General features: G+C 42.7%; 1 protein-coding gene across 1 annotated transcript in view; it reads right to left on the bottom strand.

Moving 5' to 3' along the window:
- Window positions 1-25,107, bottom strand: part of TAF4B (TAF4b RNA polymerase II, TATA box binding protein (TBP)-associated factor, 105kDa) — a 56,109-nt gene that overhangs the window by 21,333 nt on the left and 9,669 nt on the right. Inside the window, exons 4-9 of the mRNA XM_010140069.1 lie at window positions 23,655-23,790; window positions 23,125-23,230; window positions 13,622-13,791; window positions 9,995-10,125; window positions 3,538-3,663; window positions 2,446-2,502 (exon numbers count right to left, since the gene is read on the bottom strand). Of these exons, the coding sequence (XP_010138371.1) occupies window positions 2,446-2,502; window positions 3,538-3,663; window positions 9,995-10,125; window positions 13,622-13,791; window positions 23,125-23,230; window positions 23,655-23,790 (726 nt within the window). The remainder of the gene's footprint in view (window positions 1-2,445; window positions 2,503-3,537; window positions 3,664-9,994; window positions 10,126-13,621; window positions 13,792-23,124; window positions 23,231-23,654; window positions 23,791-25,107) is intronic.

Below are 25,107 nucleotides of genomic sequence, written 5' to 3'. Positions count from 1 at the left end.
AGGAAGGCCTGTATTAATTCCTAAAGAACTTCAAGCAGATCAGATCAGGCTTTCCAGTGGGTACTCAAGAGTGGCCTGGAAAGGATCTGATTCTAGCTAACAGAGGTATCAAAATTCCCCAAGTGTGGTTTCTTAGGAGCAGGCCACACTCACAATCACCAAGACAGACAGGCTATCATCCCAGTATACACTGTGCTTCTGCAGTACCAGTGTCAGCCTTGGGATATTTGTTGTTTCTTAGAGTAGAGCTCTTATTCCAGCTCTACTCATGTTTGCATTTCTTAATGCTGACCATTTACCTCCAAAGTGTCAATGAAGTGCCCAAACTGACCAGCTGCACTTGGGCTCATTTTCACTCAAGCTTGAGATGGTCTCACAGATGAGAAAGCCCCCCTGGCATAGAAGGTGGGTTTCCCACGTGGCACGTGGAGGACAGAGAAGTTCCGGCTGCTTCATTCTCCGGAGAACAAAGCAGCAAGACAGAGTGCAAGACAATACCGACACAAGGATCTGCATTGTCCCAAGAGACAGATCTGCCTCCTCTTCTTTTCTGCCTCCTCTTCTTTTGGTGAAGCAGCTGGGAGATTGTCACTCTGAGAGCAGCACAGCACAGAGAAACATTCAGGACAAATGCTATGAAGGCTGTGTTAGTCTGGCACAAGTTAAGATGCACTGAAGGCTGTGAACTGAAGCACTTAATAGAACATTAAGTACTAACTCAAGATGCCTTCTCCCTCTGTTGGCTCCTTTTTTGTACACCAACATGCCACTTTTAAAAAAGAGACCTCATTAACAATACCAACCAATCTAAACAGTGACGCAAAGCACAAAAATTTAACTTTTTTCTGTCCTAAATATTGGAATCACAGAGTATTTTTCAGGATCCTACGCATTATTGTTCAGAGAAAAGGAGAAAAGAAGTTGCATAAATGAATCACTTTGCAGTGTTTTATCAAAAGAAAGAACCTCTAGAAACAACCAGATAATGCAGAGGTAAAGCCACCTACAAAACAAGACAAATTATCATCACCCACTGGTTGTTGATCCTGGTGGCACTACAGGCAAACCAAGAAGAGCTTTAGGGCAACGCTGTACTCACACATTGAGCGCATGAAGAAAGAGTTGTAAGCAGAAAGAAAGAATTAAAAGATTGCAAAGCAAGTTTCCTCTCTCCTCTTATTTTACAAATTTCTTCTACTATGGTGCCAATCCAGAGCATTGATTCTAATACTATTTTACTGGATTTCCATTTGTTTTGCCTAGGCTCCGACATTAATCCAAACAATAAGGGCCTTTAAAGCATTCATAAATAACCTGCTGCTGCTGGCACCTAGGAGCCAAGTGCAGCAATGTTAAGCAACAACAAATTTCATAGTTCAAGAGGCACAGTTAAGGAAAAAGGTTGCTCAGAAAATCACTCTCATTTAGCACAAAGATCCTTAAAAATTGCATGAAATCAGTCAAGTAACTATAGAAACCAATTTCTTCAGCTCTGTATCACACGTCTCACACCTCAATTGTCTTTATTATCGTCTGCTGTCAGATCCTTAATCAGAAATGTGAACAGGCTTGATGATTTATTCAGCAGGGAAAAGAATCTGTAGGTCAAGTGAAAAATTTCACACACACATACACATGCACACACATCTTCAACCTTAGGTACTTTCATTTCATTCTGTTCCCAGTAGCTCTGGGGGCAACTCCAGTGAGATCCAATATTAAGGCTCAATTAAAATAAGCTCCAATTAGTGGAGCTTTTTTCTCTCAGGCTAGAAAAGTCAGGAAATGGATATTGGGAAATGTAAAAAGTCAGCTACTGAGAGGAGGCTGCAGACATAAATGAACTTATTTGTTGATTTCTACAGTTGCTATGCAGAGGCCTCTGGGAGTAAAAGCTTAACCGGTCTAAGCTATAAACTAAAACCCCTGCAGCTAAACATGAACTGTGTGAAACAAGGGCTCCATTCCAGAACAGAAAACTGCTGGGCCCAGAAAATTAAAAGCCAGAGGCGTTTTCCATTTAAAACTAAATCCCAGTACCGCCTCCCAGCCAAAGAATTATAAGCAGTATCAGATTTACAAAACGAACAATTACCCTGGAAAAATGTAGCCTATTGTACAGTCCCAGATGCTAAATCTCAAAGTTTTTTTTCCCCCCCCCCTCCCTAATCCCACATTATATTCCTACCGAGTGTACTGCTGCAGTTTACAAAGGACCGTTTCTAGACAGGACTGAAACTACCAAAATAAAATGTTAAAAAAGAGAGCTCATAATTCATTGACCTCATTTGAAGCACTGCCCTTGCCTGTGGCAGTTCCTGTCCTTCCCCAAGGCCTCTGCAAATGGTATGCAGCAGCAAAATAAACCCTGACCTAATTGCCAGGACAGGGCTGCCAACCTTCTCGCAACACACAAAGGCAAGCATGGTAACTGGGAAGTCCTACCTCTTTCGCTTTCTGCTTTAACTGCAGTTGTTCTGGATCTTCTTTATTGGAACGGCTCTACCAAAAGAAGAAGAAAAAGATTGAATAGAAATTACTGGCATCCAAACACCATTGTATCTGTTAAATATTTAATAAATGACAATTTTCTCTGGTGATTGAAAGATTTAGCTCCAGGGGTGAATGCCTCAGTCCAGACTGGCTTCCCTCCCCCTCCACGCACATACGCGCACCCCCCCTCCCCTCATCTGGGCCGGCTGCCTCTGCTCTAGCCTGAAGCAAGATTAAGCTGAAAATGATGCTAACGCTGTCAGTCAGGTCCAGTCTAGGCATGATGTTGTTCATGTCAGCAGCAGACACTTAAAAAGGACAGGAATTACAGGAAAGAAAGGAAGTTGCACTCATGCAAGTACAACATGATTCTTTCAACTCTAGATTAGGTTTCCACTCAAGGGGCTCCAGGATTCAGCTTGAAACAAAACAAAAAAACCTCAACAAACAGAAGATGATCAAGTCACATTTGATGTAACAACATCTACTGTTTTTTTTCTTTTGCTCCTTGAGGGGAGGGATGGGGGAAGAAGGGTACTTATTCTGTACTAACTGTGGCTCCACGAGGGATTCACAGATGCCAGGGTACCAGCTCCAAGGCCAGCCCTCTGATCTGTCTATAGCAAACAAACACATCTGGCACGGTGGTGGATCTCACCAGGCTGCAGCTTCAGCAAGCATGGCAAACCCATCTTTTCAAGCAGTGCCATACACAAATTTTGGAGAAAGACATACCAACTTCAGAGCCAGAAATAAAGCCAGAATGGATGTTCAATGTAAATATTTATTTTATTTCATTTTGATCAGTAGGAATAATCTCAACAGAAGATTTCACCTCACCACACATTTGAAAGAACTCCCATGAATTTTTAATGAATGTAAAAAGTGAAAATCTTTTTTTGTATCACCTAAGCTATCCTAAACATTATGGATTTCTGGTTAAAGGGTTAATGGTTCCTACATTTAAAGCAGTAATAGGAGAAACCTGGAGATGTTCACTAGTCTAAAGGACACCACTCGGACAGCAAGAAGTGAAGTTCTTACCTTAGCTGCTCGAAGCAAAATTTCACGCTCCTCTTCATCCTTTCTCTGCTTCTCTAGGTGATCAAGGTTTTCAAGAAATTTCAGCTGTGCTCTGGTGTCACTAGATACGATGTACCTATCATTCCCCTAGGAAACAGAAGTGTGTTATAGACAACCAGACTTTTATATATACTACTAGAACTAATAAACCCAATGGGAACAACCTGAAAAGAACACCACTCTTTTTTCAAAGCTGAAAAGTGAGGCTGTTTTAGGACGACTTTGGGTGGTAGATAGTCACTTACACATCTCCTCCCCACTGAAGCATGTTTCCTGGCATCTGTGACTAGTAAGAGGTTACTGAACAAGCGACATTAACAACATCTAGTCTATCTTGGCTGTAACAACAGTTAAGTCTTTAGGTCTAAAGGCTAAAAATGTTTTAAACATCACCTTCATATCCAATAAACTTACGTATAAGACTGTCTTCTGGATAGGTTAAGAGCAGAAAAAAAGAATTGTAAAGCAGCAGAACATCACATCCTTTTCCCTTTAAAGAGAAAGGGTGAAGAAAAAATAAAATTTGACTTTAAGTTTCTAGTGTTTGTTGTTCTAGTTTCAGCCATTTAATCCAGAATTTGAAACAAGCATCCTCTGGTTATTTAAAAAAAAAAAAAAAGGTTTTGTGGAGCGGAGTGGTGTAAGTAGTTATAATGAATCTAGGGGGTGGGGAAAATTACATAAATTATATATGGTTTCTTATAGCTTTAGGAATACAATTTTTTGCCTCAGTAGATGCTCTCAAGCCATAGAATGTTTTATGTTGAAAGGTGACCTGCAGAAGTCATCTGGTCCAGCCCCCTGTGCAAAGCTGGGCCAGTGAATACTAATGAATAGTTCCAACAATAACTGGACAGGTATGCATTGAAACGAGATTACGGTCCTTTTGGTCTCAAAAATAACAATCAACAGTTTAATTTTCATACTATTTTTGCCTTCAGAGTTTAGCTTTACTTTGGATAGGAAAGATGACAGAGAAAAGAAAGATCTAAAACATGGTCAACTGGCAATGGAGAGCTTGGTTTCACTGTTCTGCTCTTCTGAAGACAGGCTGTTTAAGCCATGCATTGGCCAGAGGGCGTTAGGCAAAATAAGGCAGGGAGCCCATTCTAGACGAGGTGTGTCTGTGCCACCTGTCTGTACCACTCTCTAACACGTCCCAGAGTCATCATCTTTCTCTGTTACTTTGTGAACCTGTCTTTTCCTCAGAAATACACCCTCGGGCTTTTACCAGCCAAACACACTATATACTTTCGGCAGCCCTTCTTTCTGTTCCTAACCCAGTCTCACATTTTAATGAAGGAACCTTGACACACAACTGTTCTGCAATAAGCACAGTCTATTTTACAGCTATATTTTAGGCAAGGGTATATTTTAAATACATGGACTATCAGTGACTTCAGTTGCTAAATTTTTAGTTTTCAAACACATTATATTCAGACTTCTTTCCACACCCAGTCATATACTTTTAAAAGCTGGGAGGAAAGTAAAAGCCTTCTTGTGGGGCACCATTGTCTCCCAGTCTGAATTCTCACAACACAGTCGGAGCATAAAATCAATTCCTCTTCTGGTGCTAAGTTTGGTCCCTCTCAATGAGCCACTACATTGTCACGTACTGCTGACTGCTGCTCAGATCACACCATGTGTTGCCATTAAGGAGACTTTCTTTTCCAAGCAGAGTCTACGGCTCTGCAAAAAAACTCCAACAATCCTTTCCCCTCTGCCTTTTATTTTTACTGCTCCCCACAAAACATGTTACTTTAGGTCAGTCTCCGTATATTAGTACAATTTGTTTTGAAGCAGCAGTTTATAATAATCCACCACTGTGCTGCAATCCTTTTAAAGGGACAAAGAAGAAAGTCCTCTCTTCGTTTTTTTCCCCCTCTTTCTTGGTTTGTGCATATATATATAGTAGTGTATAGTGGTGTGGATTTATTGTTTATTAAAAGTTTGTTTCAGTTTCCCAAACGCAGACCGAGGTGTGAATTTCTTCTTTCCCCTTTAAACTCCTTCTGTCTCGCTAGAGACAGAAGGGATCGTTAAGGAATTCGAGGAGTTATTACCTCGGTCCCTCGACCCTTAACACTGTATTATCAGAAAATTATTTTTTCCAAAGTTCACAAGTGTTTTGCTGTGGAATGCCCAAAGTCAGAGTCAGATACTTACATTTTTAAAGCCAAAACCACAACCTTATGCCAATTAGGAATGCAAGCCTCTCAACCAGAAGCACTCCAATGTGCTTACCATGAGCTTAAATGGGATAAGAAATGGCTGCATCCATAACAATATTAGAGCTCATCAATGACTGTTTTAAGATACCTTTTTTCAGGAGTTTTTAGAAGAGGAACACCTGCAGTTATACTTTGTCCTACTCAATAAACTTATTTTCCATGATCATCTAGCACTGAATTACTTAGACAACGTTACACTGTATGCCTGTTCATAACTTACAGCCATTACTGTTATCATGAAGCAAGTTGGATTCGGTGTTCATCCATACAACAGTTTAACTTCCTCACACAAGGCCAAACCATGCCCAGCTACAACAGTGCAATCCCAACAAAACTAAAGTTTCAAGTGTAATTGAGGCCAGAAGTCAAGTTACTGATAGATAAAGCACGTAACCGCAATACGGAGCATGGTTAGATTTGCACGTGCCAAAGCTGAACTTTTATATCTTGCAGTTTAAATTTAACTTGGTTAAAGTAAAAATAACTTTTTAACTGGAGTTCACCAAAAGTGAAAGAAAGTTTTTCTGCTATCCTGAAGGAAGCTTTTGTTTTCACACAACAATAGCACATTAGTGTATCTATACAATCTTGTTATGAAATTCATTTCTCTATTGGTTTTTTTCTTCAAGAAAAATGCATACACTCAAGACTTCCTCACAGATATGTTCTAAAGCACAGCCCATTCCTACCAAAATTTTGCTTTACATTTACACATATTCGAAACATGCAGCACGGAAGCAAAGCATTCCCAGGTATGTCTTTCGTGAGAAGAGAGCTGGCAACAAATTCAAGAACAGCTATACACCTTCTCTGCGATCTGCAACTTCCTTCCTAGAGTGTCACGTACCTGTAAATGAATCCGAAACCGGACTAAAGCATATGCAGTTTAGCACCAGGAGTGTATTGCATGTCCAGGGGCAGAAAGGAAAAAACCCACAGACAGGGAAGCTGTGCTCCAGTTGACCAGGAAAGAAGTTGGAATAAACCCCACAAAGATCAGTTCTCCTACAAAATCTGAACAGTTTAAGTCACGTTGAGCAGCCTTGCTGAGGACGGAGCAGAGGCAGTTGCAGAGGCTCAGCCTCAGTGTGGGAGCCTTTTAAGCTCGTACTGTGCCTCTTGAAGCTATGTGCTCCAACACAGCAGAAGAGCAGCCATGCTGTGCTGATCCATCCACGTCAAAAATGGTTTTTAATCACCGTATCATTTAGCTGACATTATTAATTCTGGTCACAGGAATCATATTATGTCACATGCATACTCTTATACTTCATCAGTTCTTCAGATTGCAGAAGGGAAGCAGTTGAGGAACCAGCTACCTAATTGCCTTCATGGTCTTACCAAGGCTCTATAAAGGCACTGCAACACGAGTCACCACACGGAGAGCAGCTTACAACAATCTGAAAGGCTATACCTACTTCAGATAAAGAGCCCGCCATGATCGTTTTATCCTAATTAAATTAGTAATTTCCAATTACATACCTTTTTGGTATTTTCCTTAAACTTAGCAAAAAAAAAAAAGGCGGGGGGGGACAAAGTTGGCAAGCCTAAATGGTGGCACAGTATGAAACTCTTACCCTGACAACATTCTCTCTCCAGGGCTGTTAATAAAAATTGGAAGAAACTCCTTAACTCCAGTGTAGCATTAAGAAGGTGGCATTTCTTTATTCGTTTCTAAAGAATAAAAAAAAAAAAAAAAGCCGGGGGGGGACAAAGTTGGCAAGCCTACATGGTGGCACAGTATGAAACTCTTACCCTGACAACATTCTCTCTCCAGGGCTGTTAATAAAAATTGGAAGAAACTCCTTAACTCCAGTGTAGCATTAAGAAGGTGGCATTTCTTTATTCGCAGTACCGGATGCACGGGGATCATTCTGCCTATCGTGTATACTGTACGCTGCCCCATCCAAAGCTTGTATCACCTGATTACTTACATACTCATTATTTCCCCCGACATAATCACACATATTCATTCTATTTCTAAAAACTGATTAATCTTTTTGCATAGCTATTACACACGTGGCCTAAGCTTAGAAGACTCATATGGTGGAGTATGCCACGTCCTGCCGACTGTAGAAAAAATACTTCTTTAAGCTTCATCCTTGGCATTTCCCATACATGGTCATTAACTGGCAAAAAGGGTGACATTATCAGAGCTTGTTGTGATTTATGCTCATTTCAACTGGTCTTCAAACAGTTCAACTCGTCTTTTCTCTTCTGTTTTGTCTCCTCCTGTCTGCTTTCCGAAGCTGTTCAGATTCTCCTCATTCTTTTCCCAGACCACCAAGGTTTTCGTATCTCTGTTGCATAGGCTGGTATTTACAAGGTAACATAACAGCGCTACCCATCAGATGTAAGCTGCTAGGCATGAGCTGAGCAAACTGGGAGGAGTTTCCTGAGTATGATCCCATGAATTATTAGCTTTTTACACCAACTTCTTCCCCAACAGTAGTTAGCTGGGTTTCACCATACCTACCCCTATTGCTGTCCGTCTTTTTGTAATGAAGATAGGCCAATACAAAGCCTTATAGGGCAACTACCCAACCCTCTTGGAAAGGATCTGGTTAATTCTCTAAAAACACATGGAGCCCACATTGTACACTGATACAAGCCAAGATGGAAAAGAGGACAGGGGCAAACAGTGGGGCAGATGGAGCACAGGGCTGTGTAAATACATCTACAAATACATAACAAGGGCTCCAAAGCCCTGTAGTGTGTCTAAAAGCCTGTCAGCACCTCTCACAATAATATCACTCACAAATGCAGTTCCTGTAGGACACTCCTCTGCAGTGGAATACCACCTTCCTAACAGAAGAGGGTACCTTAGTCTCTACGATTATTATGCCCATTACTTTTTTTTGTTTGTTGGTTTGTTTGTTTGGTTTGTTTTTGAGGAGAGAGGAAAAGAAAGCAAGCTTATTGCAGTCTTACAACCTTATCGCTGCTTCTGGCAATTCAATCAGACAAAAACCTATCAGTTTTTCTATTGTTTTAGTTCATGAGAAAGAAATCAGCTCTGTCAAGCCCACTGTCCCAAAACATTCCCTTTTGTCCTTGGTGTCTGCAAGACACTAAATCCTACTGGTTACTCAGGACTTCAGCTTCCACCTCACTTTTGCTCATGAGCTCTCTTGGATCTCCCACTTCAGAGAGACAACACAGAATGTGCAGATTTCTAAAGATGTCTTACAAAGAACTCTGTACTTTTTCTGTATCGATTCTTTTTTCTACTGTATCTCCTTTTGGCAAGGAAGAGCATACTCCTGTAAATACTTCCAAGTTTCCAGATAGTTTCTGCTCTTTACTATTGCTTCTCCAGTGTTTAAAAGCCTACAAAAAGTGTTCAGTACGAAAATAATTCCTATCCCATCAGTTAGCTGTTCTTGCTAAATTTCATTAAGATCATGTAAAAAAAACCCCTCAAACAAACAAGAACTTAAGAGTTGACAGGTAATCCGCTTCTAACTTGCAATGTTTTTCTAAACCAGCTTGACACTTATAAAAGTAAGAACTAGTATCTTATTACTGAATGACAAAAAAAAAAAAGCCTCAAAGAGCTATTTTGGCCACTAGTAAGTTTGTATCCATCTGTACTATACAAGCACCCAGGGGGATACTGGATCACTGGAATCCAATATACTTTATATTGAATGGAGCCAATTGGAGAGGAAGGGGAGGGCATCTTAAGTAGCACTGGTGGAAAAAAAGTTACAGAAACTTGTAAGATCAAAGGGGGTTTCTGTCTTCACAGGGAACACTTTCTAAAAATAAAATGCTCAGTTTGGTTTCCCAAGGCTTTTTACTAAGCCAGTACTGCAGTTCCACCAACAGTAAATGGATAAAGCAAACACGAACCCCTACATCAACCCGACCACCAAGAGCATTCAGAAATAGCTTTACATTTACCATGCAAGACAGATTTTGTGTAACAGCCACCACCTCTATGGAAGAGGAGAAACACATACATTTATTCTTATGCTGAGTTTTAAGAGCACCTACCCAACAAGTCGAAGGGAAAACGTAAGGAATAGTTAGAGGCTATAAACAGTTAAAGCAGAACCAGCCTTTGGTAGATACTGAAAATGCACATATTGCATATGATGTGTCTTTACGTGGAAGAGGTTTTACCTTCAAGGCTGCAAAGCAGGAAAACTTTGGTGCAACACTTGCTTAATGATTTCCTTTACCTTGTGGGTTGATACTCTGTGCTGAGCAATTACAGTTAGTTTTTCTAGGAGTCCTCGTAATCTCTCCTGTGTAGCGTGGGAGATCAAGTTCACAACATCAGAGTTAAGTTCCATAATGTCATGCCTTTCACCTGTGGAAGCAGAGAAAATCCATTACGTGTTTTAGTAGTAGCTGATAATTGAAATAATTAGCACAGCAGGTATTCTGTTCCCCCTGGAAGTCATACCCATTATGAATAAAGGTTTGGAGATTATGATTTTCCTGGTAAAGTCACAACTTCAAAGATCTTAGACATTACATTAATAAAACTTAGCCTGGAGCTTCAGAAAATATAGACATTGTTTCACTTAGCCTCCAGAACCACTCTCCTTGCAAGGTCATTTATAGGACAAAGTTAATAAGAACACAAATCAAGCTTCGTGTTCGGGGAGGGGGAGAAGCAGTAGCTGTAGAAATTAGTGCCATATTCTGTTAATTCCAGTAATTAAAAAAAGAGAGAATTACATTTTGCCCTGCTTGACACCGCACTTGTTAACAACTCATGACATTTATTCGATGAATGGGGATGGTTTTTGCAGCGCACTCCAGGCATATGGGACCCTCTCACCTGTCTTGACTGACTGTCACAGGGCAGCCAGTCCCACCCGTCCCACGGGAGCAGCTCGGACAACACCAATCAAGTCCAGGCAGGTCATCGTGCCATCACCTTCAACCTTTTCTCTCAGGCTGCTGCTGCCTCTCTACATTTTAGCAGCTGCGACCGAGGCTGGTGACAGCTCCGGGCAAAGCCGTCCCAGCTTTGAGCCCACTGCTGGGCATCACCTTTGCAACCTTCCTGCGGCTGCAGGCTGCCAACAGAGAAGCCTTTCCGTGGTTGACACCATCGATCACTCAACACGACTCCATCAAGACACGGGGACGGCAGTGGTTTTTCCCCGGTAGGCATAGCAGGCAGCAGTTTCACGTGCCTCATACGCCGTACCTGTCAGAAGTGCTTTTTCTTGCCCCTCACTGCATTTACAGCAGCTGTAATACTTTATGATGCAATATACAGCACACCTTCAAAACCCATTTCAGTATTTATTGCCAAGTGGAGTGTTAAGAATGGATAAACAGTACACTGTAAAAAAACTAATCACCTATTTCATCTGCCTTTGCTACTCTGACTGAAAATGAGTAGCAATCTCACCAGACACAGAGAATCTACGTTTTCCAAGATATGATCTGGTTCCACTGTTTGATCTTGGCCACTAAGCACTGGTCTGTACCTTAGCTGAGTGCAAAGCTCATTTTGCTCAAGCACCCTTCAACACTTCCTCAACAGTTTTCCACTATACTATCAAAATACTGAAACATCAACTTCAAAACAGAATGAAGTCCCCCCAGACGTCAAGACCTCCCTCTATACACACACACACACACTTTCTAAACCCAAGAGGGCTCGGTTCAACTGAAGAAATGTTCATTTTCTGAACTGCTGTACTCCCTGGCAGTATTCCTTTCCTGGCAATCAAAACACTTTTCATTTATGACATGAATAATTATTATCATTGTGGAACAGCTACCACGCCAGCCATGAAACAGCTAGGCTTGTGTTTTCCAACTTTCAATGCATGGTCTTCACACCCGAAACCAGATAATTACTCTACTTTTTCTTTGTGCTTTTGTAAAGCTCGCTATTTTCCCTTGTAACTGCTTCCGGTGGATGACTAGTTAACCTTTTGCTGTATTTTGAGAAAAGCTTCTAGGCACCAGTTTCAATGTGTATTTTTCCTTTTCCACTCATGGCACAGCACTTAACTTCACTCAGCTATGCCCCATACAGCTCAGACAGCACAAATGGCTAGCGAGTGTGGGATGTGCAGAGGCAGCAGACAGCATCTGCAGGTCACATGCTCATCATAGGCTAGCTGCTTCGTCTGGACTAAGAACGAGTTGTGTGGAAACAGCCTTTGTGATCATGCAGTTAAACCCCTGTGACACAATTATGACTGTACGTAGGAACTGCAGGCCTTCCTGAACGCTCAGCTGTAAAACTCACTGTTCCAGTATGGCAAGCAAGCAGGCAGAGAGCAGGAGCAAGGAACCGAGCAAGATTCATCCTGTTTGCTGTAGACAGCACTGACAGCACTGGTACCCATCAGTGTGGTGCTGTACAAACGTGTGCTCCCTGCTCTGATGTTGTACAACACTGCTAAGCAAGTTACTATCTTGCTTTTTATCAGCTGAGATAAAACGTTCCTATTACAGTTCAGTCTTAAGCCATTCAACAGTATTTTTCACTGATACAAAAACTTTAACATTGCTTTTGCATAAAATTAATGAAAGATTTTTCCACAGAGGGAGAAGTCTGGAGACCTTAACGAAGGTCTGCCCTGTGCATATTGGCAGTTTAAAGCTGTCCTCGTTTCAGTTAGGCCAGAACTCATTCTGTGCAGTGATTTCACTTTCCAGCTCAGTCTCTTCTCACTGACGGCACTGTCTGAAGGTAACGGCATATTTTCACAGACAGTGTCTGCTTCTAGCAGTAACAACGCTTGATGTTTGCAGTTACTGCCAGGGACTGGGGTGCAGAAAGGCTCTGGCTTGTACTTGCTCCTGTGCAGACCCAGGTCACTGCTCAATCCCGTGTGCCATGATGGGGGTGCAGTGAGTGAGAGGCTGCACCTGCGGGGAGGAGCGGACAGGACAGGGGACCCTGCACTGACCAACAAGGTGCTCCATCCCATAGATGTCACATTTGGGATAAGGCTGAGGGTTCACAAGGGTCAACATCTCTTCTCCAATGTCTGGCATCGAAGGAAGAGTCTGTCTGTTCTGCCTTTGATACCAACGCGTGCATTCCTGAATCCGGTTCCAGAATCCACTCCTGAATCCAGTTCCCGGCTGCTGCTGAGTCCAGTCTGGGACTTCCTCAGTGTGGGCCAACAGCATCAGTGGTGTCAGCGATGCAGCTGCCATCAAGAGGATTGGGTTTTGTATATATCTATATATATATTTCATTTTATTGTTATTATTTTCATTAAAGCAGTTTTAGTTTTCTTTTCCAATCCACAAGTCTCTCCGTTACTCCCTTTCTCTTCCCCTTCGGGGAGGGAGAAGGGTTAATAGAGAGCATCTGGCATTTGCCTAGTGGCTGGCCCAGCCCTAACTCATGACAGAAAATGTCCTCCTAATCACATGGGCAGGAACTGTAATGTTGGTCAATACAGTACATACATCTGATCAGGCTGAGGAGTGCAAAAGCTGTTAGGAAAGCCAGTGTCGTGTCAAGTGAGGAGATGCAGTAATAGGAAAGCACCCTTAAGTGATTCATTTGACACTAGCATCTATATGGTCGATGTGTGTTCCATTAACAGTAATAAAGTTGCTCCATTCTCACATGTAAAAGTGGCACCAATTTCTTTTTTCTGGTTGCGCTTCAGACTATCTCCACGTAAAAAACTTAAAAGAATAGTTGCTTCCTAGAAGGGGAAGTAAAAGCTCGGTATAATTGGGTAGAACATGAACTGAGATGGCAGATCTCAATAGTTCCAGCTCCTCCTTCAAAGGTTAGAGGCTGGCTGATGAAACAGGCAAGGAAATACTATATCCATACAGATCTGTCATGTATGCTTTGTTCTCACCTATGTTCAAGATCTTCTTCTGAAGCACATCTGAGGAGAGAAAAGGCTCATCTTCACAAGAGCGGATAACTGTACCAATGAGCCCAGAGTTTGTTGCCAAAATGCACGCAGTCTCCTCCTTAAGACTGACTCCAGCCATAGAAGTCACATCGTTTACATCATCTTCATCTCTGCTAAGGAGAAAAACATTTTATGCTTCATTCAGAATGGATACAAAGAAAAAGCCTCTTCAACTATCAACAAACAACCACATTCAGGTATCTTGAAATGATATCCCTATACGAGAGGTGTTTAGGGAGGGTGTGGACAGGGCAGATGACTCCTAAAAGCTTTCACTCTTCAGTGAAGCACCTCTCAAAGGCTAGGCTTGACCAATGCCTCAATTGTCAGGCATGCAAACCCTTTACATCAATTTTGAGCAAGCCTGGAAACCAAGGACTGAGGTAAATCTGGATTAAAAGGCCCCATAAGCCCCTTACCCTGTGCCACCACTCTTAGAGCCTGAAACTTGTTCTAAAACTAAATCATTAGGTAGAACCACCTGTTGAATAAAGTTGTGCAGTGACTCACTGAACTATAAACAAGCCCATTTGCTGACCGAGATGCCTATCCTATGAACTGAAGCTTACAGCACGAGCATGCTAGTACAGACCTGATCTTCACTTCTCTTTTAGCGAGTTCCCTTAGAAAGTAAGACACAAATGCTCCTTGTCTATGTTCCAGAACCAGCCCAGATCTTGCCCTTTGAATTAGTGCTACCATACAGTACTCATATATGTAGCGGGAGGATGTCAGGCTTTTGAAGACCAGTGGCAGAGCTCTAGTTCTTAACATCCTTCCGCTGGCTGGATTCTGCCGTAGCAGCTTTCAACTACGTGATCAAAATAAAATGTCAACTCTGCAATAATTCAGGCTAACATAACTCAGACTAGCTATAGTTATGGCAAAGATCATGTTAAGCAAATAGCCTGTGTGCCTCAGCTTTTTTTTTTCAAGATCATTTAAGTTAAAACTAGTGAATGCATCTTAAATGGGAAAAGTTTTTGGAGGACTTTGGCAGTGTTATTTTCAAGTAAGTTTAGATCATCAAGAGAAAGCCTTTTTGCTTCACAAAGGCCCTAGCAGCGGCTTCAAGTGTTCAGGACCACCCAGATCAGAAGTCTGCAGTATTAATATACACAAGTGGAAGCACTTAATCTGAAGGTGTCTTTATTTTGAAAACAAAGACGACAAAACCAAAGTGCACACACACCCCCCGCCTCTTGAAGAGCATTTTTTGGCAAGGTTTGATAAAGGTCACCTTCAGAAAATACTGCGCAGCCTACACAGCTCTTGAACAATGAGTTAGCCAGAAACGTTACTCTTAGGTGAAATGGCATCTCTTGGAAGCCATCTTCTGCTGGCAATAGGCAGAAGCTGAAGTTATTAGAACATGGGTTGTGTTTGAGCAATACTCAAAAGACAGAAGAAAGCATTAGGACTTTTTTCTTAAACTATTGATGCATTTTCTCCTCTGGGCTTCAATAGGTTTCTACAGTATAAGTCTTCTCCCACAAACTTCCAGAGAGGAGCCTGGCCGAGAAAGGACTCCAGCCTTCCTCTGCTCTTCCCGCCACTCCTTTGTGTGTCCTCATGGCTATGGGTTTCTACGCAATTCACCCAGGGTAAAAGACCCAAGAGATTCTCAAACCAGCTTTATTCATTCAGTCTAACTAGACACTGTAGCTTCGTGACTAGGCTTGTGCCCCAAATCAAATCATGCTAAGAAAAGCAGTAAACCCCAGGACTGTCAGAAGACCACAGTTAGGATTCAAAGCCGAAGTCACCACTGCCAGAACAGCTTCCTCCCTTCTACCCCATTCACAATCAGCAGCTGAGCAGTTCCAAGTGTATCCTCATGCTCTATCAGCCTAACAGAGACTCTGATCTTCCAACAGGCACATAAATGAAGCTTCACTGCATGCTAATTGAGCGCTAACTGATCTTCACAAGTACACTCCCGTTTCCTCTTAACAACCTCTACAGAGAAGTCTTTGTTGGTGGCAGAGACAACAACCACACAGAAGTGCAGTGACTGTCATGGATCTGCTGATAAAGGAGATAAAATCAGCACGGCAAGAACCAAGAGCACAGATCACAAGCTATCAGAGCTGCAGATGCTGGAACCTGACAGTACCCCAGTGGAGCTGTTTACAGAACCCAGGTAAGGATACTTGCACCTCAGGTACAACTATAGCACAGAGTTTCAGAAAATCATTTTAGCTTTTAATAATTGAACACTTTGGGTGGGAAGAGACCTTCAAAGGCCACCTAGTCCAACTCCCTGCAGTGAGCAGGGACAGCTTCAACTACATCAGTTCCTGAGCTGGTCAGAGCTCCATCCAACCTGACCTGGAACGTTTCCAGGGAGGGGGCATCCACCACCTCCCTGGGCAACCTGTGCCAGTGTTTCACCACACTCATTGTAAAAAATTTCTTCCTTATACCTAGTCTAATTCTCCCCTCTTAGTTTAAAACCATCACCCCTTGTCCTGTCACAACAGGCCCTGCTAAAAAGACTGCAAGATATCCCCTGTCTTTCTTATAAGCATCCTTTAAGTACTGGAAGGCTGCAATAAGGTCTCCCTGAAGCCTTCTCTTCTCCAGGCTGAACAAACCCAACTCTCTCAGCCTGTCCTCACAGCAGAGGGGTTCCAGCCCTCTGGTCATTTTTGTGGTCCTCCTCTGGACTGGCTCCATGGACCTCCAGGTCCATGTCTTTCCCATGCTGAGGACTCCAGAGCTGGACACAGTAGTTCAGGAGAGGTTTCACCAGAGCAGAGTAGAGCAGCAGGATCACCTCTGTCAACCTGCTGGCCATGCTGCTTTTGATGCAGCCCAGGATAGGGTTAGCCTTCTGGGCTGCAAGTGCACATTGTCGGGTCATGTTCAGCTTGTCATCCACCACTGCCCCAAGTCCTTCTCTGCAGGGCTGCTCTCCATCCCTTCATCCTCCCAGCCTGTATTGACACCATGGATTGCCCCAACCCAGGTGCAGACTTTGCACTTGGCCTTGTCGTGCCTTATGATGTTCACAGGGGCCCACTTCTCCAGCTTGTCCAGGTCCCATTGGATGGCATCTCAACCCTCAGGCATGTCAACTGCACCACTCAGCTTGGTGTATCTGCAAGCTTGCTGAGGGTGCACTTGATCCTACTGTCACTGATGAAGATATTAAACAGTGCTGGTCCCAGTATGGACCCCTGAGGGACACCACTTGTCACTGATCTCTATCTGGACAGCAAGCCATTGACCACTACTCTCTAGATGCAATCATCCAATCAATTCTTCATCCACCAAACAGTCCATCCATCACCCCCATCTTTCTCCAATTTAGAGAAAAGGATGTATACGGGACTGTGTCAAAGGCTTTACAGACGTCCAGATAGATGACATCCATAGCTCTTCCCTTGTTCTCTGATGTAGTCACTTAGTTGTAGGAAGTCCCTAGGTTGGGCAGGCAGGACTTGCTCTTGGTGAAGCCATGCTGGCTGTCTCAAATCACCTCCTTGTCCTCCACGTGTCTTAGCGTAGCTTCTAGGAGGATCCATTTCATGATCTTCCCAGGCACATAGGGGAGGCTGACAGCTTGGTAGTTCCCAGGGTCCTCCTTTCTACCTGTTTTACAAATAGGTGCAATGTTTCCCTTTCTCAAGTCACCAGCGACTTCATCTGACTGCCAGGACTTTTCAAGTGTCATGCAGAGTGGCTTGGCTACTACATCAGCCAATTCCCTCAGGACTCTGGGAGGCATCTCATCAGGTTCCATAGTCTTATGTATGTTCAGTTCCTTAGATGGTCATGAACCTGATCTTCTCTTACAGTGGGAGTGTCTTTGCTCCCCTGGTTCCCATCTTGCAGTCCATCAATTCAGGAGTGGTGAGAACAGAGGTTGTCAGCGAAGACTGAGGAAAAAAAAATTGTTGAGTATCTCAGCCTTCTCGTCGTCTGTTGCTACCACAGCCGCCCCTTGGTCTTCCTGACCTCATCACTGCACAACTGGTCCCTACAGTTTTCCCAGGACACCTGTCCCTGCTTCCAGTGCCTGTGCAGTTCCTCCTTGCCCTTTAGTTTGACCAGCAGGTCTCGATTCAGCCATGCTGGTCTCTTCCCTTCCTTGGCTGATTTCTTACACCTGGGGATTGAGAGCTCCGGTCCTCTATGGAAACCATCCTTAAAGATCTGCCAGCTCTGTTCTGTTACTTTGTCCCTGAGGCCTGTTTCCCAGGGTGTCCTACTGACTACCTCCTTGAAGAGCTGGAATTTTGCTTTCCTAAAATTCAGGGTCTTGACTTTACTCTTCACCTGACCCATATCCCTCAGGACTGTGAACTCCGGTGCATAATCACTGCAGCCTAGGCTGCCTCCAATCTTGACATCACCAGTACGTTCACATGTATTGGTGATCCTCGGGTTCAGTATCACATCCCCTCTGGTGGGGCTGTCTATCACCTGGCTTAAGAAGTTCTCCTCAGTGCATTCCGGGAGTGTCCTGGCCTGCTGATCCCTGAGGCCTGTTTCCCAGGGTGTCCTACTGACTACCTCCTTGAAGAGCTGGAATTTTGCTTTCCTAAAATTCAGGGTCTTGACTTTACTCTTCACCTGACCCATATCCCTCAGGACTGTGAACTCCGGTGCATAATCACTGCAGCCTAGGCTGCCTCCAATCTTGACATCACCAGTACGTTCACATGTATTGGTGATCCTCGGGTTCAGTATCACATCCCCTCTGGTGGGGCTGTCTATCACCTGGCTTAAGAAGTTCTCCTCAGTGCATTCCGGGAGTGTCCTGGACAGCTGACAGCTCCCTGTGCTTCTTTTCCAGCAGATGTTGGGTGGTTGAAGTCCTCCAGCTGCACGACAGCCTGCGAGTGTGATGCCTCCTGTAGCTGGAGTAAGAAGGCATCATCAATAGGCTCCCCTTGATCAGGCAGCCCATAGTAGATACCAAGCACAAGGTTCCCTTTATTGCCTTGGTCTCTAATTCTTATCCATAAGCTTTCAACCTGCTAGTGGCTGTTTTTCAGGGACAGCTCTTCACACTCTACTCATTCCTTGACACAGGAGGCAACACTTCTGCCCCTCCTTCCTCGTCTGAGCAGCCTGTAGCCATCCATAGCTGCATCCAGTCATGGGATTCGTCCAAATTTCAGTGATGGCAATCAGCTCGTAGCCTTCTAGCAGCAAGGTAACTTCTGATTCGTCCAAGTTTCAGTGATGGCAATCAGCTCGTAGCTTTCTAGCAGCAAGGTAGCTTCCAGCTCCTCCTGTTTGTTGCCCATGCAGTGTGCGATGGTGTAGAGGCACTTCAGCTGGGCTGCCAGCCATGTCACCTTCTTGGAGGAATCCCCTTAATTCCTTTGAGATATTTCACCAATGTTTCCCCACTGTTTCCTCTTACCTCAGGAGCCTCTGTAAGACTTCAGCTGTGCTGCAGCATCCACAGCAAGCCTCAGAGCAACAGGCTGAGGGCCCTCACTAGTACTCTGTCCCTCTAACCATGGTGTATCACCCTACACCTCATCACAGGCAAGCCTGATACCATCCACCTCCCCCTTCGAGTCTATTTTAAAGCCCGGCAAGCTCCTGAGCAAAGACCCTTGACAAAAAACCCAAAACAGTGGCAGTGACACCAGCCATAGAGCCATGTGTTAATAGACTGGGTCCTTCCGTTTCTTCCAATGTCACTGCCCACAACTGAGAGAGGAAAAAAAAAACCAACCTGTGCTCCAGATTGCCTCACCAACTGTCCCAAGGTCCTGAAATCCCTTTTGATCACTCTTGGACTACAGGTTGCAGCTTCCTCTCCACCTACATGGAAGATCAGTAATAAGTAACAGTCTAAGGGCTGTACTAAGTTATGGAATTTCCTAATTGGGAAATCCTTATTTGGGCCCCAGGGAGGCAGCAGACTTCCTTATGAAGAGGGTCTGATTGGCATATTGGACCCTCTGTTCCCCTCAGAGGGAGTTGCCTACAACTAAAACCTGTTTCTTCTTCCTCGTGGAGGTGGTCGTGATTCGGGGGGATAGGCCTTTCTTGACTTTAGAGACACCACTGGTGTAGATGGACTGTCATCCACATCCTCCACAGACGGCCCTCCACTTCCAGAGCCTCGTACCTGTTGTACAGAGGCTCCTGAATCTGGCCACATACTCCAAATACTCAAGCAAGAAGGAGGCAAACTTCTATACAATACATCTGTCCACCTTTCTACACACACCGTGTCAGTTCTCTAAAACCAGTCTTTATCAGGTTACTATTTTCTTTAATATTTCCATGCACACAGTCTCTCTTATGAGCACACACATACAAGAGCTTCTATGCAAGCAGACGACACCTCTACCTGTACTGGTTTTAAGGACCAGTTCTAATTTCTTCACTGTGGGACATAACTTTGTATTAAGTCACCGAGTCACCAGCCTTTATGAAAGATTAATTTGCACTACTGAAAACACTGCTGCACTTATTTTGCTTAACCCAAAGAAATTATCATTACATTTCCTTAGAAGATGTGCTCACTAAAGATTAACATAAGCTTTAGAAGCCATGTTAAGTCTGTACTTTCTCCTATTTTTTTTTCTTGCTGTTCAAACAAATCTCAACCATTTTAGGTAATGTATCACATACTTTGAGTAACCTGTAGAAATCATTCTACTATGGTGATATGTTTAGAATACTCCAGAGTATACACACAGACGTTTCTGCTGGATACTGACTTGTTTTCACTTTCAGCAATCCCTCTGTAAAGCCCCTCTTCTACATCACTTCCATTAATGTTTTTTCATTTGATCATGTCACCCCCAGAAGTCAAGCTTTCCCAGCCATTCTAAGTCTCCAGTGGTTTAAGCTTATCAGGACAACGGGGAAAACTCAGAGCACTCAGAGCACTCAGAGTAGAGCGCTACCCTGCATGAAGTCAGGCTTGACATTTATACTGAATATTCCACTGGAAAAGAAGCCCAAGCAATGCAGATACATGTCACATCTACGATTTTGCCTGTATTGGCTGAAAAGTGAGTCTGTGGCACCCTCTGGTGTTTGACCAACGCATATGTCTTCTACTGAAACCATCTTTAGTTACTCCATTTTATACAACATCCAAAGGGAAAACTTAACCCAAACCTCCAGGCACCATCACGGGCAGCTACATGGGACAGAAGAATGCCAAGCAGACCAAGAGCCACCAGTGCTTCCCAACACCATGGGGCAGGAGGAGCAGCTGCCCAGATGTTCTCCACTCCATTGTCTCTGTGTCACTCAGAGTTGTATGCGCTTTGGAGAACAACTCTATTAAATAGAATAGATGCAAAACAAATATTTGAAGATAAAAATATGTATCCCATTTTCGCCAGGGTGCTTTAGCGCATATACTTTACAGAAGTATGTAGAGAAGTTTATAAAAACTTTGATCCTTTAAAAATAGACTGCCCTTTATAATACATGCCACGGGGGTATCAATCAAGTGCCAGCAATGCCCATGCTTAGCTGAAATAATTTCTATTTTTTTTTAAGGGTGGGGGTGGAGGTGGAAATCACCATTTTTTCTACTGCTCATCTCATGCAACCTAAAACAACCAGCTGAAGAGCAGACAAGGTCAAGTTGCAGCTTATTAGGTACAGCTTAGTGAGTTCCATGTTCTCAAATCCTAACCTAACCCACTCACACCATGGCAGGGGGACTCAGGCTCGATGACATACTGCAATGAGAGCACACAGTCTGAAGTGTTACACATACAATCACATCAGTTAAAAGACACACTCTCTGCCTGTAATGAATCTCACCACAAAACCTGAAAGTGCTTCTCTCTACCTCACACATGATCAGCAGTTGATGGATCACAAGTCACAAAGAATAGATGTGCTGGGAATACTGAAAGTCAGGACAGAAGAGAGCAACCACTTCACAGATTACCGGGAAATTTTGACTGCCCAGGCCATATGAACACCACATGGTGCTAGACCTGCTCGGACAACGCAGATACCTGACTGAGGGAAGCCAAAAGTTGAGGTACATGCTGTCCAGGTTCAGATATATGAAGATTCTTCAATGTAGTTTTTGAAGTCAGGAAGTTTGGTTACAGTAGTGAATAGAAGAAGCACCAGGGGTGTATCCAAAAACATAAACTCTTCAGAGACAAGAGAGTCTCTAGAAAAATTTAAGGTGATTTAGAGATTTCAAATCTGAATTCTCATGGACTTAAGCTACTTTGAAAATCATAATCCAAAAGCAAGAACAGAAATACATTCTGGATCACATTGTAAAAACAGAGTTTTTCCTACACTAAGAATTTAACTGTTCAGGAAGGAACTTGAAGAATTCAAAGAACAACTTTTTTCTGTAACAACTTTAGTTGACAATTCCAACTGGACAATCACAGAAAAAAAACCAATTGGGGTTTTTTGGGGAAGAATTTGTCTGTTGTTTGGGGTTTTAATCATAGTTTTGGATAGTGATGTTTGAAAAAAAAAATTACATCCCAATTTACAACCCTGAAATATAGTTCCTAAAAGCTTGAAGCAGCTGAACAGAGATATCGCTTTAACAGCTTTTCATTTCAACTTCTGGCTACCAGTGTTTTAAGTATACTGTATGTCACCATCAACAACAGCTCTCTCTCTGTATCAGTACACACAAAGCTGTAGCTTTCAAGAGATGAGAAGCCAAATGGTCAACATGATGAAGATGCCATGTCTGCTTTTATCCCTGGAAGAGCAACTTCAAGCTCACCTTATACTCTCAAGACCAATAATGCTTATGACAGTCTGTACCTCACTTCCAACAACATATTTCAGAGCTACAAAAACAATTTCTGCTGTTGAAAAGTTAATCAGTTACCAGGACTAAAAGCTTTAAGCACTCTTGTAATCTAAAGGCCTAGAGAGTATGCCAGAAGCTGTAATTAGAGGTGTAGTCAAAGACTTTCACCTCTACATATGGGAACAAGCTTGTAAAAGGAGTTAATAAAAGATTTCAAAATACAGCACTGAGCTTTAGACAGGTTACCAGCCAGTCCAAACAATGCTATCCAGATGTCTGTAAAAAACAGGTTGTATCTGCTTTAATCCTGTGGAGAGCTTTTAACACAAGATAACTTTGCTTTAGATTAGTTAATAGTACTCATAGGATGGAGATCAAGATGCCTCCTCTACAAGTGAAAAACTGATACATATTGATGCACATAGTTGATGTAATTACACTCCTGTGACAGCATGATGAAAATCCATCCTCATCAAGATAAGTTTTCTCACATTAATAATAATTAACTTCTGCTATGAGGTCAAAATTTTTAGACTCCCCAGTGCCAATTAATACTGTAACATGAAAAACACCTTATGAAAAACATCATAAACAAGTTTCTAAAGAAATGTCCTTTTATTTGGGCTTCGTTCCCACCACTATACTTGCTGCCTGTTCCTTTTGCTCCTTCCTATAGTAAATTTCCGATATTTTTTATTTTTACCTGAGGGATGTTGCTCCATTCTCTTTTACTTTAGTTTTTTGAACAGGAGATGCTTGAAGTGACAGAATTTTATTTCCTGGCAGGGTAATTTGTTTCAGAATGGCACCTAAAACAAAACAAAGAACATGCCATAGTAGGACGCTGTTTAATCAGTTCATACTTCTGGCAAAGGTTACTGCAGACTCAGTAACAACTAATTAGGTCCATCTGAAAACCAGACAGTCTGGAGTCTTACATTCTACACATTCTGTATGGGCAAACCTCCTACCCACTCTCAGCAAACACCCTCCTCTGTGCTGACCAGTGAAAGGTTTTAGTGAAAATTGACTGGCTGAGACAAACTCACATTACGCATCAACCTCAACCTGTTGAAGGAAAAAGCAAAGGCTCAGGAAACAACTCTCAAAAGCATCACGGTTTAAAGAAAGTTCACTGCAAAGAGCTTACAGTATTTTAACAAGTACAGATGTCTGACTGACATGCTTCTAACAAGTGCCCTTCCCTTCTCCACTAAAGAGGTTCCACTTTACCTGCAGGAAACCGGTTAGTTTGAACAAGTGTATTCAGTGGCTTCCTTTCCTCAGCAGATGTCTGTATCGTCAGCGCTGGGGGCTGTGGGAGTGTGGATACTTGCTTTACAATGGCTCCAGATGGTTGCTGGACTACCTGGAAGTGGAATATCCAATATCAAGAGTGAGAAGAGCTAAACATACAGGAGATGTGAATAGTATCGACACATTTGTTTATCCAGAAGTGCCGCTGGGTATGGGTGCATGCCCAGCTTTCAGCTTAAAGCAAACAGCATGCTCAGAAAAACCTCACCTTTTTGGTTAGGATGTTTTGGGGTTTTTTTTTTAACTTTACAACAAGAAATCTTAACAACTGGTTGTTAGCTTTAAGCTCCATGTCATTCAGTGAGCTCTAACAGACACTTCACCCCTACTCTCTATTGCTAACCATATTAGATGAGTTTCGCTGCATGTTATATAATCCACTACACTAAGAGGCTTTCTGTAAGTCTTGCTTAACAGACTAACAATTGAACACTGAGTTTCCCTGCCAATAAGCTCAAAAGGGTAAGTATCACATACACCTACTTAAAAACAGAGAACACCAAAACAAACAGTTAGAAGTCTTGCATGAAATCCTTTTCCTGTCAAGAATTAAGCACACACTGAGTACACACTATAAAGTTACTGATGTATTTTTGGAGCTGCAACATCAGTTGTAAATTGAAATGCTGTGTTTCAAAGTGTTAAGCAAAGTACACACATGGAAACACGAAGTATCAACTAGCAACGCCTATAGTAAGCAAAGCCTCTACACAAACATCTGTAAGCCGCTGAAGGGTAAAAAAGGAAGGGGGTTGATAGTTTCCTTTAAATAGACTCCTGAAAGAAACAAAACCAGACAGCAGGATGTCATCACAACACAGACCAACAGGCGCAGCAGATAAATACTAATTCTTCCTCTTCAGGGGCAGCTATTAAAATTCAAGAAAATAATAAAATTGTATCATTCCTAAAAGCCTTATTTCTAAGTCCTAGCTGGCAGAATATGGTCTGCAGCTTTTGATATGTCATTTGGAAAAGTTCTTGATTACAAGTAGTAGAAAGATGTGCTTTAACCAAAGCACAAAATTATCAACATCTTCAGACTGAATCCTGGTTTAATAGCAGCAAAAAGCTAATAGAAAGGAATTTTCAGTGTCAAGAAACCACTTTTTCTCCTCTACGTCTTTCATTCTCATTTCAGACAGTTTAAAGAGTGCTTGTACAGCAACACGGCACAAGTTTAACTAAAGAATTGGCATTTATTATACTTCAGAAATTAAGCTGTCTCCTTCCATCATCTAACTTCAGATTTACCAGTAAACATAATCAGCATAAGCATCACACACTCATAAAAAGAGGTACTTTGTGTATCAAATAGGATACACCTCACCCATCCTCACATGAATAGCATCGTGGTTTGGCATAGCAG

Source organism: Buceros rhinoceros, unplaced genomic scaffold, assembly GCF_000710305.1.
Source record: "Buceros rhinoceros silvestris isolate BGI_N320 unplaced genomic scaffold, ASM71030v1 scaffold1437, whole genome shotgun sequence".
Lineage (NCBI taxonomy): Eukaryota > Metazoa > Chordata > Aves > Bucerotiformes > Bucerotidae > Buceros > Buceros rhinoceros.
Note: the sequence above shows the minus strand (reverse complement) of the source record. Positions and strands in the feature narration are given on the sequence as shown.